Here is a 13557-nt window from a genome sequence, read left to right as displayed (position 1 = left end):
AACATTACTAGAAATCTAAAATAAATGAGCTAAAAGCATTGAAAAGACCCCCAAAAACTTTTGACCATTATATCAATTTTATTTGCCTTTTTAATCGAACAATCCTTTTTAAAAGTGGTCCGAATTACATTGTTTTTTCCATTTTTTCATCAGGGGCCAGAGACCATCCCCCTCTCCACTAGCCTCTTCCTGTGTGAAGTTTTTCACTTGTGTTATTGAAACATGGCGCAATTTCTCAGGGCCTCTGTGGCCGAGCTGTACTGGAGGATGTTGTCATGGAAACGGCTGAGCGCCTCTCGCGTGTCCTTGGCATCCCTGCTTCCTGAACTGCGGTACTTCATGGACAGCAGCTTGGAGCACAGGTAGTGCAGCCACAGCACATTGCTGTGAGGGTGGTAGCTGCTCCACTCGTTCCTGTAAGGATGATAAACCACATCGCTTCGTATGGGTTCGTCAAATGAGCCCAAACAATAGATGCTTAAAAGTTTGTGTCTGACCCGTTCTCTTGTCTCATCAGTCTGTAGATTTCAAACTGGTAGTCTCCCTGACCCATGAAGAGCTCCTCGTCGTTTGAGATGTCGCAGGACACTGTCAGCTCGTCTAAAAGGATTCAAACAAAACTTTTTAGTAATTTTAGTCGGAGCAAAACATGTTAGAAAAGAGCTGCAAAAAAAGACTGACCGATTTCCAGCCTTGAGAGAGAATAGTCGATGATGCGGACCAGCACGCCTCTGGTTTCCATGTGGTGGGTCGCTCCATTAAGGAGGAAGCTCCCCTTTCTCTGCCTGGTTGATTTGACCAGAACGTTACCCCAGTGGAGGTCCCTGAAGCAAACGTGTCATGAGAGTTAACACAAACAACATTGACTGCACTGAGGTCAGGTTGTTAAACCTCTAACCTCAAAGGAAAGAGCCTAAGGTATCCACTGCAGCGGTCATGCATTTAACTTGGACTTCTTTAACATGCCAATATTATGCAATTCATTTAGATACAGATCACAACACATATCTATGGTGGCAAGATTTAGTAGAGTTTAAGCTATGAAAGTTACAGTCCCACTCTGATCAAATGTTTATCTATTTTCAAAGCGTTCCCAGTTCTGCAGTTTTAAGCATGCTTAATCAGAGCTTAATCATCAGAGTGAGTCTTTAAGACAAAATCATAAACTGTAAGCACTACCCGGGTTCTGACAGTGATGCATGAAAAGAAGCAGAACACGCTTTACCTGTGTTCGAAGTGTAGCTCCTGCTCAGCAACCGCCAATGCAGCCGTGACCTGATGAAGAATGCTCTTTGCCACCCCCAAAGACGCCAGCTTCACACACAGAGAGGTTTTTCATTAGTCCGGCGCCAGTCGGGGAATACTTAGGATCTAAAGGGCTTGTTCTTTTCTCTGATTTGCAGAATCAATAGTTTTTATAGGGTCAAAACTTCCAGTTTGTTCAAATTGTAAAAACAATTTTACAGCCTGTACTTGTAATATTAACGTCTCCTCCTGAGTGGATGAGCTAAAGTGACAGCTGTTGATCTGTGCATACCGTTCCGTTGCTGTTCTCCAAGTCCACACCTCCAAACTCAAACTCCAGGATGATGAACAGCTGCTGTTTTGTAAAGAAGTCTATGCAAAGACACACACGTAATGTTTTTTTTTCGTTGCTCGGGCCTTGAAAAATGTGATCAAAGGGGGTTTTGATCTCGCTCACCTGGCCTGTCGTTTTCAGAAACTTTCCGCCGGTCATAAGCATCCCAGGCCTTCAAGAAATCTGATGGGTAGGATCCCTGAACGCAGTGGAGACTGCGAGAAATAACACATTTAGTCACATCGTTGAAACATGATCAAACAAGATTCAAAGAAAGTTAAACTCACTCATTGAGTCCAATAAAACCATGAGTCTGGTTGTGCTGCTTCTCTTTCAAGCTGCTGAGCTCCCTGGTAGAAAAACACACCCACACAGCTTATTAGCACAGCTCTGCCTGAATACTTTGAAGTGCTTTCCAAAGTTAATTATCATGCATCACTCAATTAAAGCCAACCAGACCTCATAATCCTGGTATCTCCAGAAACACAGAGTATTAGTGTGCACGCCTGTCACAATGAACCATCTCAGTTATGTCCAAACTTTCATGTTCACTTTATGTTCTAAAAGCTAAAAAATAAGACTGTTTTTGATGGTTTTGGAAATCTCTGAGACTCTTCATAAAAGAAAGTAAGGTAAACTAAAAATCTGAGGAGGTGGGCTTTATTCTGCACTTACTTGGATATTATAATCTCATGGAGAATCTCCCCAAAGGTCTTCTGGTCCTCTCCATTCACCTTCTCGCTGCCCTCTATTGGAATTATCTGAAAATGACACTTCATTTAAAATGCACATATAGACCTTAAAATGTGACTTGTTCCATTTACTAAATTTACTGTATAGAGATACAACCTCATAAATGAACACAAGAGTCCTTTTCCCCTAAAATCTCATGATCCATTTTTAAGCAAGCCCTCTAGTGGTTATTTGGTGAACTGCACAAAACTCCAAATACTGACAGATTAAAACAAACAAACACAAAATTAAAGATTTTTTTTTTACTTCCATGGATCTTTGTTTAATATTCATAACAGAAATATAGAATATAGATTTATGTATCCCTGGATGTGGAAAAACTTCTTGGAGGATTTTTTTTTCATGCCCATTTGTTGATGTCAAAAAGTCTATTTTAGTGACCACAATTTTGCCAAAAAAATGACCAGTGAGTCAGATGTATTTTTAACCAGCTAAATAAAAACAAATGGGTCACTGGATCAAACCTATTTACATTTTTAACGTGACACATAAATGAGAAAAATCATTGGAAAAGGCTTAAATTACTTATAGATTGGATTATTGTTGTTGTTGTTTTGTACTTTTATTTTGAAATGGACTAGTTTTTGTTGTTGTCAATAGAAAAGAGTTAAAATGACTAAACATAGAAAAATATAACATTGTTATAAAGCAGATTTTTTATAAATAACCACTATGTTTTGGTCAGTAACAAATTGGACCAAATTACTTATAGTGTAACACAAGTTTCCCTAAAATCAATATTAATTTACTAAGTAAGTGAGCAGCATTTTTAAATAATTTTAAAGGTTTTTTGGACTTTGAGCATCAAACTGCTGTAGGTGAGTTTAATATGCAGCTCCCAAACCCCCAAAAGAAAAGATGTTCATACTTTGAGTGCCACTGTCTCTCCAGCAGCGTTGGTGGTGGAGAAGACCTCCCCAAAGGTCCCCTCCCCGATCTTCACACACCCTTTGCTGCGATGAGGGAGAATGCACTCTTCCCAGGGCAGCGGGCGCTGCTGGCCACACTCGGCGTACACCTTCTCTGCGTCCGACAGCTCTTCCCCTTCGCTCACAACCTGTGGAAGAAGATACAAAAAAATTTACATTTATTTAGCGGGATCCTTCCAGTGACGGTCAATGGCGGAGACATGGTTTCTTACCAGGGAGTATTGGCTCAGCAGCTGGGAGCGCAGGTGTTTGGGGAGGGGCGTACGTAGAGGAGTGGCAAAGAGATCCTGACTCACGTTCGCCAGAGCAGTCCTTCTTGGAGTCTCCGACATGTGGAGACTCTTGGGGGTGAGTTGAACTAAAAAAAAAAACAAAATTAAAGAATCAAAAATCCATGTTTAAGTTCCACTCTGATCATCTTTTTGCTGTATTTTAAAAACATTCCCAGTGCTGTGTTAATTATGATTGTGCCGTTTTTCGCCAAATTAAAAAAAAAAAAAAGTTGTTTTCTAGGACATAGTTTCTGCAGAGCAGCAGATTTCCTTTATTCATCATGAGGAAAAAAACACAAGATCAAGTCAAAAACACCATTTTCATGGGAGTGAGTCAGATATTTTACCCATTGCTTTGCGATGGATGGACAGGCCGGCTTTGATGCGGCTCCAGGTGTGTGTGCTGGGGGTTAAATTAGCCAGCAGCGGATTTGTCTTCAGCGGGGTGAAAACATTCTCTGGATTGGTCAGCAACTCCTGAATAAGGGATGGAGATCAGAATTAAGAACCCTACAGGTTTAAAAAACATCAATCAACCCTAAGATATCACACTTTGTCTTCTATCTATCAAAGAAACATGTTTCCCTCCATTTCTACTAGGGCTGGGCTTAAATTGCAATAAATGGTTATGGGATGGACCTCTTTTATGTTAGATACTCATTTCCTACGTAGACATGTGTCATTTGGAGTATTATTTTAAGTTCTGCTAAATTAAATTAAATAAAACTGATTCAGTGAAATGGAAATGACTGGAAGTCACTAATATCATACCTGAGGCTGCTTCCATCGTGCAGAGATCAGCTCACTGATGCTACAGTCCACAATCTTGGAGCTTCCCGTTTGCTCCGCCCGGCTTCTGAAATTCCCGCCCTTGTTTTTCCAGCGACTAACACTCATTCCGCTGACACACGCCTTCCTGGTGGTGTTAGACGTGTCCACCGCAGAGCTCTTCATTTTCTTGTCTCCAGCAGGCTTTTTTCTATGCTTTGGGGCCCCTCTCTCACCAGAGGACGCCTTCCTGCGTCTAACGCTGGAGATTTTTTTGTCGCCATCAGACGGAAGGGCAGTCTTTGCATCCCGATTGCCGTCTGATTTATCCAAAGACTCCCGCGTACCGTCTTTGATCTGCAGGGTTTCTTTGAGTTCGGACAGACCTATCCTCTTCACTTGCACGACAGCTCTGTTGCTCCTGCATCTTTTCTTCAGTGGTGAGACAGATTTTTCAGGGTCGGGCGTCTCTGCTGGTGCATTCTTGGTGGTTTCTACACAGAAGAGAGCTACAGTACATTCTCTTGTGAGTTCAACATCGGTATCTAGACTTGGCACCATCGCAGAAGCTGCATCCTCGGGTTGCATGTCTTTCAGTTGCAGTTTTTCCAAACTCTCCTCCTGTGCTGCTTTTTCCTCTTCTGACCTAAACGGTGTCACACAGGTTCCTGCTGGAACATGTGGACTCACGATCACATCATGGATAAAGTCAGATATGTGGGTTGAGTCAACACCTGACTCCAGCTGCTCCTTGGTTGCTCCTGCAATCAAGCGGTTGGATGACTTATTTTGGTCAACAGATGGTGCCTGATGAAGATCAGACGCCGAAGACGTCCAGTGTAAAGTTTTGCCGTTTTCCACCAGCTGTGAAGCCGCCTGGAGGCTGCTGACGGAGCCTGAGCGCTCCAAACAGGACGAGTACGTTGTGTCGCCAAGTTGAGACACAAGGACCAAACCTAACCTGTCCAGCTGAACTGTCCAGCGGCGGCTCAAGCATTCTTCCTTCAGAGCTTCCACCAGCCATTCCAAACCTCCTGCTGCAGACACAAAACTACTGCTGCCGTCACCCTCCACAGAGATCAGGTTCACCACCGACGATGCTCCGCCTACACTTTTGGCTTCACTGCTTTCCTTGGGCTCCACAAACAGCTCCACCGACTGCTCTTCAATGTGATACAGATCTCGCTGGCTCCTGTCCTCAGAGTTCAATCCACAGGCGGACTCGGGCTGCGCTGGAAGGACGGGCTGATGAGAAGAGAAAAGGTCTTCGTGGGAAGCTCCGATGTAGCTGACCGACACGGATGGAGGAGAGCTGTCCTGATCACAGGCGGGAAAGGCTTCCAGCGGTCCTTGTTTTCTGGAGAAACCTGCAGACGGCGTGGAGCAGAAGATGGGTTTTCTTAGACGCGGTCCAAGAGTGCGCTCCACCGACACGTTGAGTGAAATCTCCTGAAGGGGATTGGTCGCACAGTTTGACATCCCAACATCATTCACGGAGCTCTCCGAACTGCAAAGTCCAAATGCCAAAGGGGCTTTTCTTCTCCTGGTGGCCCGGAAAACCCGGTCAGAAGTAAAGTCATCTGATGAGCTGTGGGCACTGGCTGTGGGTTTGGCGAGCCTGGTCAGACGTGCACATCTGCGGCGGGTTACAAAGCGACCGGCAGATGGAAGATCAACACTGAGGAAGGTTAAGAAAGACATAACTCGTGACACTCTTTTCTGCTGAAAGTCATACATTTTTACAGGAAAAGTGCTTACTTGGAGTCTGTAGATGATTTAACCGATTTTTTCTTGAATTTTGGTGCAGCGTTTTCCTCCTCACTGTCACCCGTAAACGTAATTTTATGGCGCTTCTGCTTTGTTAAAACTGGGGCGGACACAAGCCGGCTTTTCCTGTTGATGTAGAAAGAAACAAAAATGTATTTCTTTGGAATCATCAATGGTAGAAATTAGGGGTGTTGAAAAGAATCTGGCAATACAATAAACATCACGATACACGTCTAGCGATATGATACATAACACAATATATCCCAAGACTACCAAAACAAAAAAAAAAACAAGTCATACTAAGTAGTACCTGTCTCATACAAAAAAACTGCAAGGCTTACTGAACCAAAGGTGACCGAATATTTAACACAAGATGGTTCTAGCGAGATTTTATTGTCCTGTGCTGGCAACTAGCGGTCAGATTTTGGGTGGAAAACAAAAGTAAGATGCTGAAAAACGCTCACAAGTTATTAATTAAATATCTTCTTGTCAGCATTTTAAATCAATGCAAATTGATTTTTCTTTTCACCCCTAGTAGAAATATTTGCACAGTTGAAGTCCCACTCCCATCATCTTTTGATCTATTGTAAAAGTGTTGCAAATGGTCTTTTTATCCAGATTAGGCTGTTTTAGCCTAAATCAAAAACCTGTAATTTAAGAGGAATGCGATTTAAAGCCTAATTTTCTTTATATATGTCCTCCAACATCAAAAACATATTAAAAACACAACTTTCACATTGTTTAAGGGATAAAAGCAGAGACTAAAATCTATTGAGTGAAAATAAATAAAAATCTTCTTTTTTTTAATTTGGTGCTCTCTAATCCATCAGCCGAAATCCAAGTTTATTAGAAAATGACTCAGCAGCACCACCTTTCTGCAGCAACACAGAAAAAGAAGAAAATAAAGCACTTACCCTAGAACCATTTTGTTTTTGTTTAGGGTACATGAGAAGGTTTCCTCTTTGCTGCTCGTTTCTGCTGAACGCAGACTGGCCTTCCTCTCCACAGGATGACTTGTGCTACTGTTTCTGCTGCAAACACTGGCTTTTCTGCCTCTAAGATGAAAAAATACAGCAAAAACATTCAGTATAAGACCAAATTCTGCATTCATTGTGTGATTTTACACATTTTTTGTAGTCATGTTATTTGTCAAACCTTGTTTTGGAGTTCTCTTGGTTAGGATGTGAAAGGATGAAGTTCTCATTGATCAAACTGTCCTGATCATAGCTCTTCTCCTTCATCTGCTGCATGGCCTTTTTCTTGGCTGGACGGATGTTTTGACTGCAGGTCCAACTTCGCTTTCCTCTACAAAATCAAACAACAGAATCATGTTCATCATTCCTGCAAGGATTTTAACAATGTCATAAATCATTGGTTTATTCATTTATTGAGTTAAATTCTACTAGCACTAAGTAAAATATTGAAGTTGTCAGCTGTTTACTTTTTTGTGTGTCATCTTATTTTTCCAAGTTATTTAATGTACATCTTTTTTCGACAGGCTTAAATCTGACAAACACACAAAAATAAAATAAAAACAAACAGTTTGCTTGTGTGAATGTATGAATGCTGTTCTGATCTCTTTCAAAAGCCTGATCATACCTCGTTCTTCTGGGTTTTGCGGACTCAAAAACAGAATCGTCAGAATCGGTGCTTTCGAAGGCTCGTTTGCGATCTTCAGGGGAGATCCAAGCGGAAACCTTCCGCATCTGTTTGCCATAAGTCCTCAGAAATAACGATTTCTTTACCGGCTTCATGTTTGTGATAACCGGGCGATTTTATCCAAACTCGATGAAACAAATGATTAGATCCACAATAAATAAACCTCGCGGATTTAAAAAACAAACCGTTAATTTCTAACTAAGGCGTCGATCTCTGCTATCAGATCCAGTTCGTTAAAAACCATTACACGTCACAGCATTTGAAGAATGTGACTTGATCTAAATTGCCGCTTTAGTCCACATGCAGGGAGAAAAAATGACTTAAAATCGCTAATCTTATACGCGGAACTGTGGCGAGGCTACTTTGTTTCATTACGAGAAAAGATCATGGAGCTTCAGGATCCGCTTCTAGTTTAAATCTTTGGAAACCGTTGATTGGACAATAACTTGCGGAACTTTCAGGAACAGCGACACCTGGCGGTTTGGAGGATATAAAAATAAAATAAAATAAAATAAAATAAAATAAAATAAAATAAAATAAAATAAAATAAAATAAAATAAAATAAAATAAAATAAAATAAAATAAAATAAAATAAAATAAAATAAAAGATCTTCACGTTGATGAAAAACAGTGAAAACTTAAATAAGAGTTGCTCTGTAAAAGGTGGCTTTCCAATAAGGAATTGTAAATAGTAGAAGCTTTCATATCAAACCACCGTATGATAAATTAAATGGCAAAATTCAGTTGAACTATATTTTACCCCCGGCATTTATTTATTTATGTATTTATTAGGAATATTTTGTTACAATTCATTTATAGGGACCATTACAAAAAATACTACTTTTTACAAATGCACCATTTAATGTGGTGCAGAATCCACAGAAATGGCACAGATTCGGTATTTTATCAAATAATTTGGTTGGACTGGTCTCTTGAAAGTTTTTCTTTCTTTTTTTAAGAGACCCACAGAAGACAGATCTTCCATCCATCCAGTAAGATATGGGTCAAAAAATGGTAAAAATGATCTGAAGTAATGTGAAACTTTATAACATTTAGATATTTCTTTAAATATGTTTACATCACATCTTGCCAGTATTTATTTTAAATAAAAGCTGTTCTAAATTTAATTGCACACAGACTGATGTAATGCAACAGTTTTACCACCAGATGTCCTCATTTATCAGATTTTGTTTTCATTCATCTAAACCTGTTTATTCTTTGTTCTGGGTCACAAGGATGCTGAAGTCCACAGAAATACTTGGGCTCTGTGGGCTTTGCTACTTGCCCACTTTTCTGCTCTAGTGGGGGTACACCTGATGGTCCAGTCCTTTGCAGCGTCACACAGACACAGTCAACCACACACACTCACATTCACTCCTGGGGGACGATGTAGCTTTACAATTTAGACTAGGAAGCGTGATTTTGGACTGCAGGAGGAGGCTGGCGTGCTTGGAGAAAATCCATGCATGTATGGGGGGAACAGGGAAACTCTAGGAGTATGGATTTTCATGTAGTTGAACTAAGTGAATCAATGGTTTTATTAAACTATTGGAGAGAAACTTGATCAACCAAATAAGAAACCTAGCAACTGAGAGAATGGTGTCATGCTACTTTTGTGAGCGTGTTTGTTCTTTGTTGACATATTTGATTAAAGTTAAAATATTATTATTGACACTAGTACAGTTTGTCATAACTTTTGCAAAAAAACATTTTAAACATTGTTTGAATTCCACTGTCATTTAGTCAACTTTAATAATACTTACTTAAATATTACCAAGCAACAGTTCCAGCTGGGTTTTCTGGCCTGCTGTCCAAAGCGGAAAACATTTCACAGACAGTAGATGTGCAACCTATTACAAAACCTTTTAATTTTTATCTTTTATCACCAAATTTATTTTTTAAAAAGCCTTAATTTTGAGTTATTGATAACATCCAGTGACACCTTATATTTAGTTAGGAAAGTCATTACTGTACACCGTCATGGTCTTTGGTTTTAATTGTTGTGAAAGAAAACACTTACTTTGTCTCACTCCAAAGTATTTATGTCTTACTTCCCATCAATCTGTCAGCTTGTCTTTGCATGGTCAGTTTTACATGTTCTCTTCTCCCAGCTTTGATTTATTTATTTATTTTTTTTTTTTCAAAGCTCTGTTTATTGAGCTTTGTTGCATCAGCTTCCTGTAAAGCAGCTTGAGCTTGCTTTTCACTTTACAACTTTTACTTTTTGGGAGATGGAAAATATTGGTTAAAAGATTTTGATTAACAAATTAAAATCTGAATTTCTTTTATTTGGAAAAAACCTACAAACGTGGTATTGGCGAGTCTTGACTTGGTACTATGACCCATTTAGAATGTCTAAAATTTTAGGTTGTCAGGAGCTCTGGAAAGAACAAAGTACAAGGTCAGTAAAATGATTCTTAAGGTAAAGAGTTTGGATCTTGTATAAAAGGTGGGATGAATTGAATCCCAGCAAGACAAAAGAGTAAAAGTAAGATTGGAATTGGCCTTTTCGGAATTCATTAAATAGTCTTAAGGTAAAAAATATACCTTAAAAATATTTATGTTAAAAATGTTAAAACATCAAAAGCCCAAATTTCAATGGCGTGGATTTTTAACAAAATCTGATCTTTTCCTCAATTAACCAAAAACTTCAATAATCCCCTAAACCTGTGAGATAAAAGTGGACAACTGCAAGATTTCTGAAAAAAATCCTTTTAAACTAATGGCATAACATTTTGAGATAAGTTGTATCTCTAATCTACAATTAAGAAAATCTTAATAAGTATGTTTACCTTTGTTTAAAGAAAGCATCCAGTCACTGCTGCTGGGATCCATGTATTCTATTCTAAGCAAGTTTGCAAAAGGACAGCTGGTTAAAACAAGCACTTAGTTCTTATGCAAAAGCCTCCAGAGTGGAAACAGTTAATACAGAGTTTCACATTCTAAAATAACCAGTAATATAACGCAATGAATTATTCAAGTCCTCCAGAACTCTGGCCTGGTGTGACTTCTGCATTACACGGTGGAAAGGAAGGCAAAGACAGATGTGGCCTGTGGATCTGGATATTCATTTATCTGTGTAAATACTGAGGATGCAGTGATTCAATTTCCCCAAGAATCAGTTCAAACCTCGAGTTTTGATTCGGTTTGTTGCATATACATTAGCATATACAAAATATGCTATCCTCCAGTGTAACAAACTGTTCATTTTCTAACCAAGAATCATGGCATCCTTAGGGTAGGTACGAATTCCTTCACTATCACTACATAGTGCACCTTATAGAGCGTTAACCAAGTAGTGCTATCCCAATCTACAATTCCAAAATCAAGTGCCAAGTGCCCTAGAAATTACCCAGAAGTCTTTGGGAAAAACCCGACGCTCACTACTACATTACTGAATATAGACCACAATGCATTGCATTTGAACACATTTTCAGAACACAGTAGATTCATAGACACTGTATAATGATGGTATTGATTAGATTTTAATTTTGTGAAATCGGTGATGTCATATTCACCATTCAGAATAAAAAAATAGTGTGCATATGAATGAAGTGTGCACTCATCTCTATATGTGCAGCACTACTTAGTTTTTTAGTAATTAGGATAGGATGGGAATTTGAAAATAGAATCTTCACTGATGTGCTTATTCAGTCATATAACTAGGTAATTAAAAGGTATTTGGAGTGAGGTTTTGCACACGTGAACAAAGTCAAACAAAACCCTTGTTCAGCTTCTTTTTTTTGCATATTAACATGTTAAGACAAAAACTAACAAATACATTTTTCATTTTGGTTGAAACAATGAAGAAAAAAATATGTTTAAAAATAATATAGTCCCTTGTCCAGGAGAAAATACCTTTCAGACAGAGAAAAAAATGTAAAAGTTTTAAACTTTAGCTCAAAATGTGATTATTCTATGTCTAATTTATGAAAGAATATGTTTATTAAACATGACTATGTATTTAAATTGACTTAAATATAGATTTTTTCACTAGATAACACAATAAAAAATGGAAACTGAATAAAAGGGAAGGGGATTGTGGGAAAAAAAAAGTAGGAAAGGCTCACTTCCGGATTAGCTTCTCTTCCCCCTGCCGGAGACCAGCGGCATCAAGGAGGGAGGAGGAAAAAGACGCAAGCCAGGAGAGAAAACGGACGGGAGGGGAAAAACAAAAAGGAAGCAGCGAGCCTCCGAGGGAGGACGTAACCCGCGGGAGATGAGGTGAGTGATGTGGAATGCCGAGAATTCCTGCACGGATCCTATAAGACTCGTTACGGTTGAAGCGAAGGGCAAATAACGTGAGTGACTTAAAGTTCATATAACGCGGATTGAATGTGTTCATTCGAGGGCGCCGCTGTGTTGCAAACAACTAAAGGAGGTGGAGGGGGGAGCAGAGAGGACTGGGGAGGCTGCCGTGGCAGATGGAGGGGGGGCTCTGCAGGACCCTGTCGGTGTCGGTTCGTGGCTGCGGATTTTGGTTCGGTTCGAGCCGTGTAGCGAGTGTAACGGTGAAGTTAGCACGCGGCAGACGTCTGTGGGTCCCCGCTATGCGTGCAGTGTTAGCTACCTAAACTCGAGTGCTACGTCTGGGGGTTCGTGCAAGAAAAACACTGTTCCAAACAAAGCCTCCTTCCAAAATAAAGTCATAAAAATCCTTCTCGAGTCTTGTTCCGTCCCGCTAGTCGCCTATGTTTGGTCAACATTGAAACTTTAATAAGAACATAAGCTACAACAAAAATAGTTTGGCCCCAAACGCTTCAAAATATCCTCCTTTTGTACCAATGAACAAGATAAGTTGTTTAAAAACACACAAAGAATTAGCATGTTAATAAATATTTTGTGAAAATTTCAAAAGTTAAATTAAAAACTATTAAAAGTTGTCCATAAAGACCCCTCAATTTCCCCCTTTTTTCAAAATAGAAGTCACAGAAAACTTTTAATTTGTTAAAATATAGTGAACTTCCTCTAAAAATGAGTCAAGCAAACAACATTCATTATCTATCAATTGACACGACTTTTAAACTTATTACACATCTAATAAACATTTTATTCTAAAAAAGGGCTTTTGGTAGGTTAGGAAATAATAGTCATGGAAGTTACATATTTTTAATAAAGTGCAGCAGCTTTTCCATGTAATCTTTTGTCATTATAATAAATAAAGGCTTACTGCATACCCACATGCTTCCACTGTTTTGTTGTAGTATTTTGGTGTCTTAGCATGTAAACAAGCAAAAAAAAAAAAACTTCTAAAAGTATTATTATTGGTAGTTGACTTGTTCTGAATTTTACTAATTCCCAGCAAACAAAAACAATATTTTATAAACAAAAGAGTCAGAAAATCCTCCTATAATAGCATATTTTTCAGTATCTAATTTTAAAGTCAGTAAAATGATGCATCACCATTATAAAACAAACTAAACAGTACATTTTAGGACGAAATCTTAAATCTTGGAGATCATTTCTATTTTTTTATCTTGCTTTTCTTTAAAACTTCTTACTGTGTTTTGTCTTGAGCAGTTTAAGCTTACAAAAAAGACTCCTTGTGAAACAAGCACGCATAAAGGAGAGTATTCTCCTGACTCGAGCTTAATGCATGTTCTAGTCCTGTAGAATGGGCTATGTAAACTCGTCTTGGTGCTTGGTACTGACTAGACCTGGGTGAAGTTTTTCTCTCACTAATTTCTGTCAGATGCTTTGAATAATACACTTTCATTTTAAACTAACATAAATTATTTTATTGCCATTTTATTCACTGAATCTTGTTGCAGAATTAGATTATTACTTTATCTAGTTTTCTTTGGATAGTAAAGCTGGATTTATCCTTGAA

General features: G+C 38.9%; 2 protein-coding genes across 6 annotated transcripts in view; one reads left to right on the top strand and one right to left on the bottom strand.

Annotated features, from left to right (window-relative positions):
* Positions 1-55: 55 nt before the first annotated feature.
* Positions 56-8171, bottom strand: haspin (histone H3 associated protein kinase). The gene is made up of 16 exons (XM_024289536.2): positions 7668-8171; positions 7224-7373; positions 6983-7123; positions 6060-6194; positions 4305-5979; positions 3881-4010; positions 3474-3619; positions 3201-3389; positions 2255-2340; positions 1867-1929; positions 1703-1794; positions 1538-1617; positions 1226-1314; positions 682-824; positions 498-600; positions 56-414 (listed from the first exon to the last, which is right to left on the bottom strand). Exons 1-16 carry the CDS (start codon positions 7820-7822, stop codon positions 213-215), a joined length of 3579 nt encoding a protein of 1192 aa, XP_024145304.1. The 5' UTR covers positions 7823-8171; the 3' UTR covers positions 56-212.
* A 3574-nt stretch (positions 8172-11745) lies between these two features.
* The window catches only part of apbb2b (amyloid beta (A4) precursor protein-binding, family B, member 2b), a 37823-nt gene continuing 36011 nt past the window's right edge, over positions 11746-13557 (top strand). For 3 of the 5 annotated variants that reach the window (XM_024289866.2, XM_024289865.2, XM_024289862.2), the window contains exon 1: positions 11747-11951. The gene's annotated coding sequence lies outside the window, so the exon portion shown is untranslated. Of the gene's footprint in view, positions 12029-13557 lie in introns of all 5 variants that reach the window. The other 2 variants (XM_024289864.2, XM_024289863.1) reach the window with 2 other exon arrangements.

The sequence above is a fragment of the Oryzias melastigma genome, linkage group LG1 (assembly GCF_002922805.2).
Source record: "Oryzias melastigma strain HK-1 linkage group LG1, ASM292280v2, whole genome shotgun sequence".
NCBI lineage: Eukaryota > Metazoa > Chordata > Actinopteri > Beloniformes > Adrianichthyidae > Oryzias > Oryzias melastigma.
This window is presented reverse-complemented; position numbering and strand designations above follow the sequence as displayed.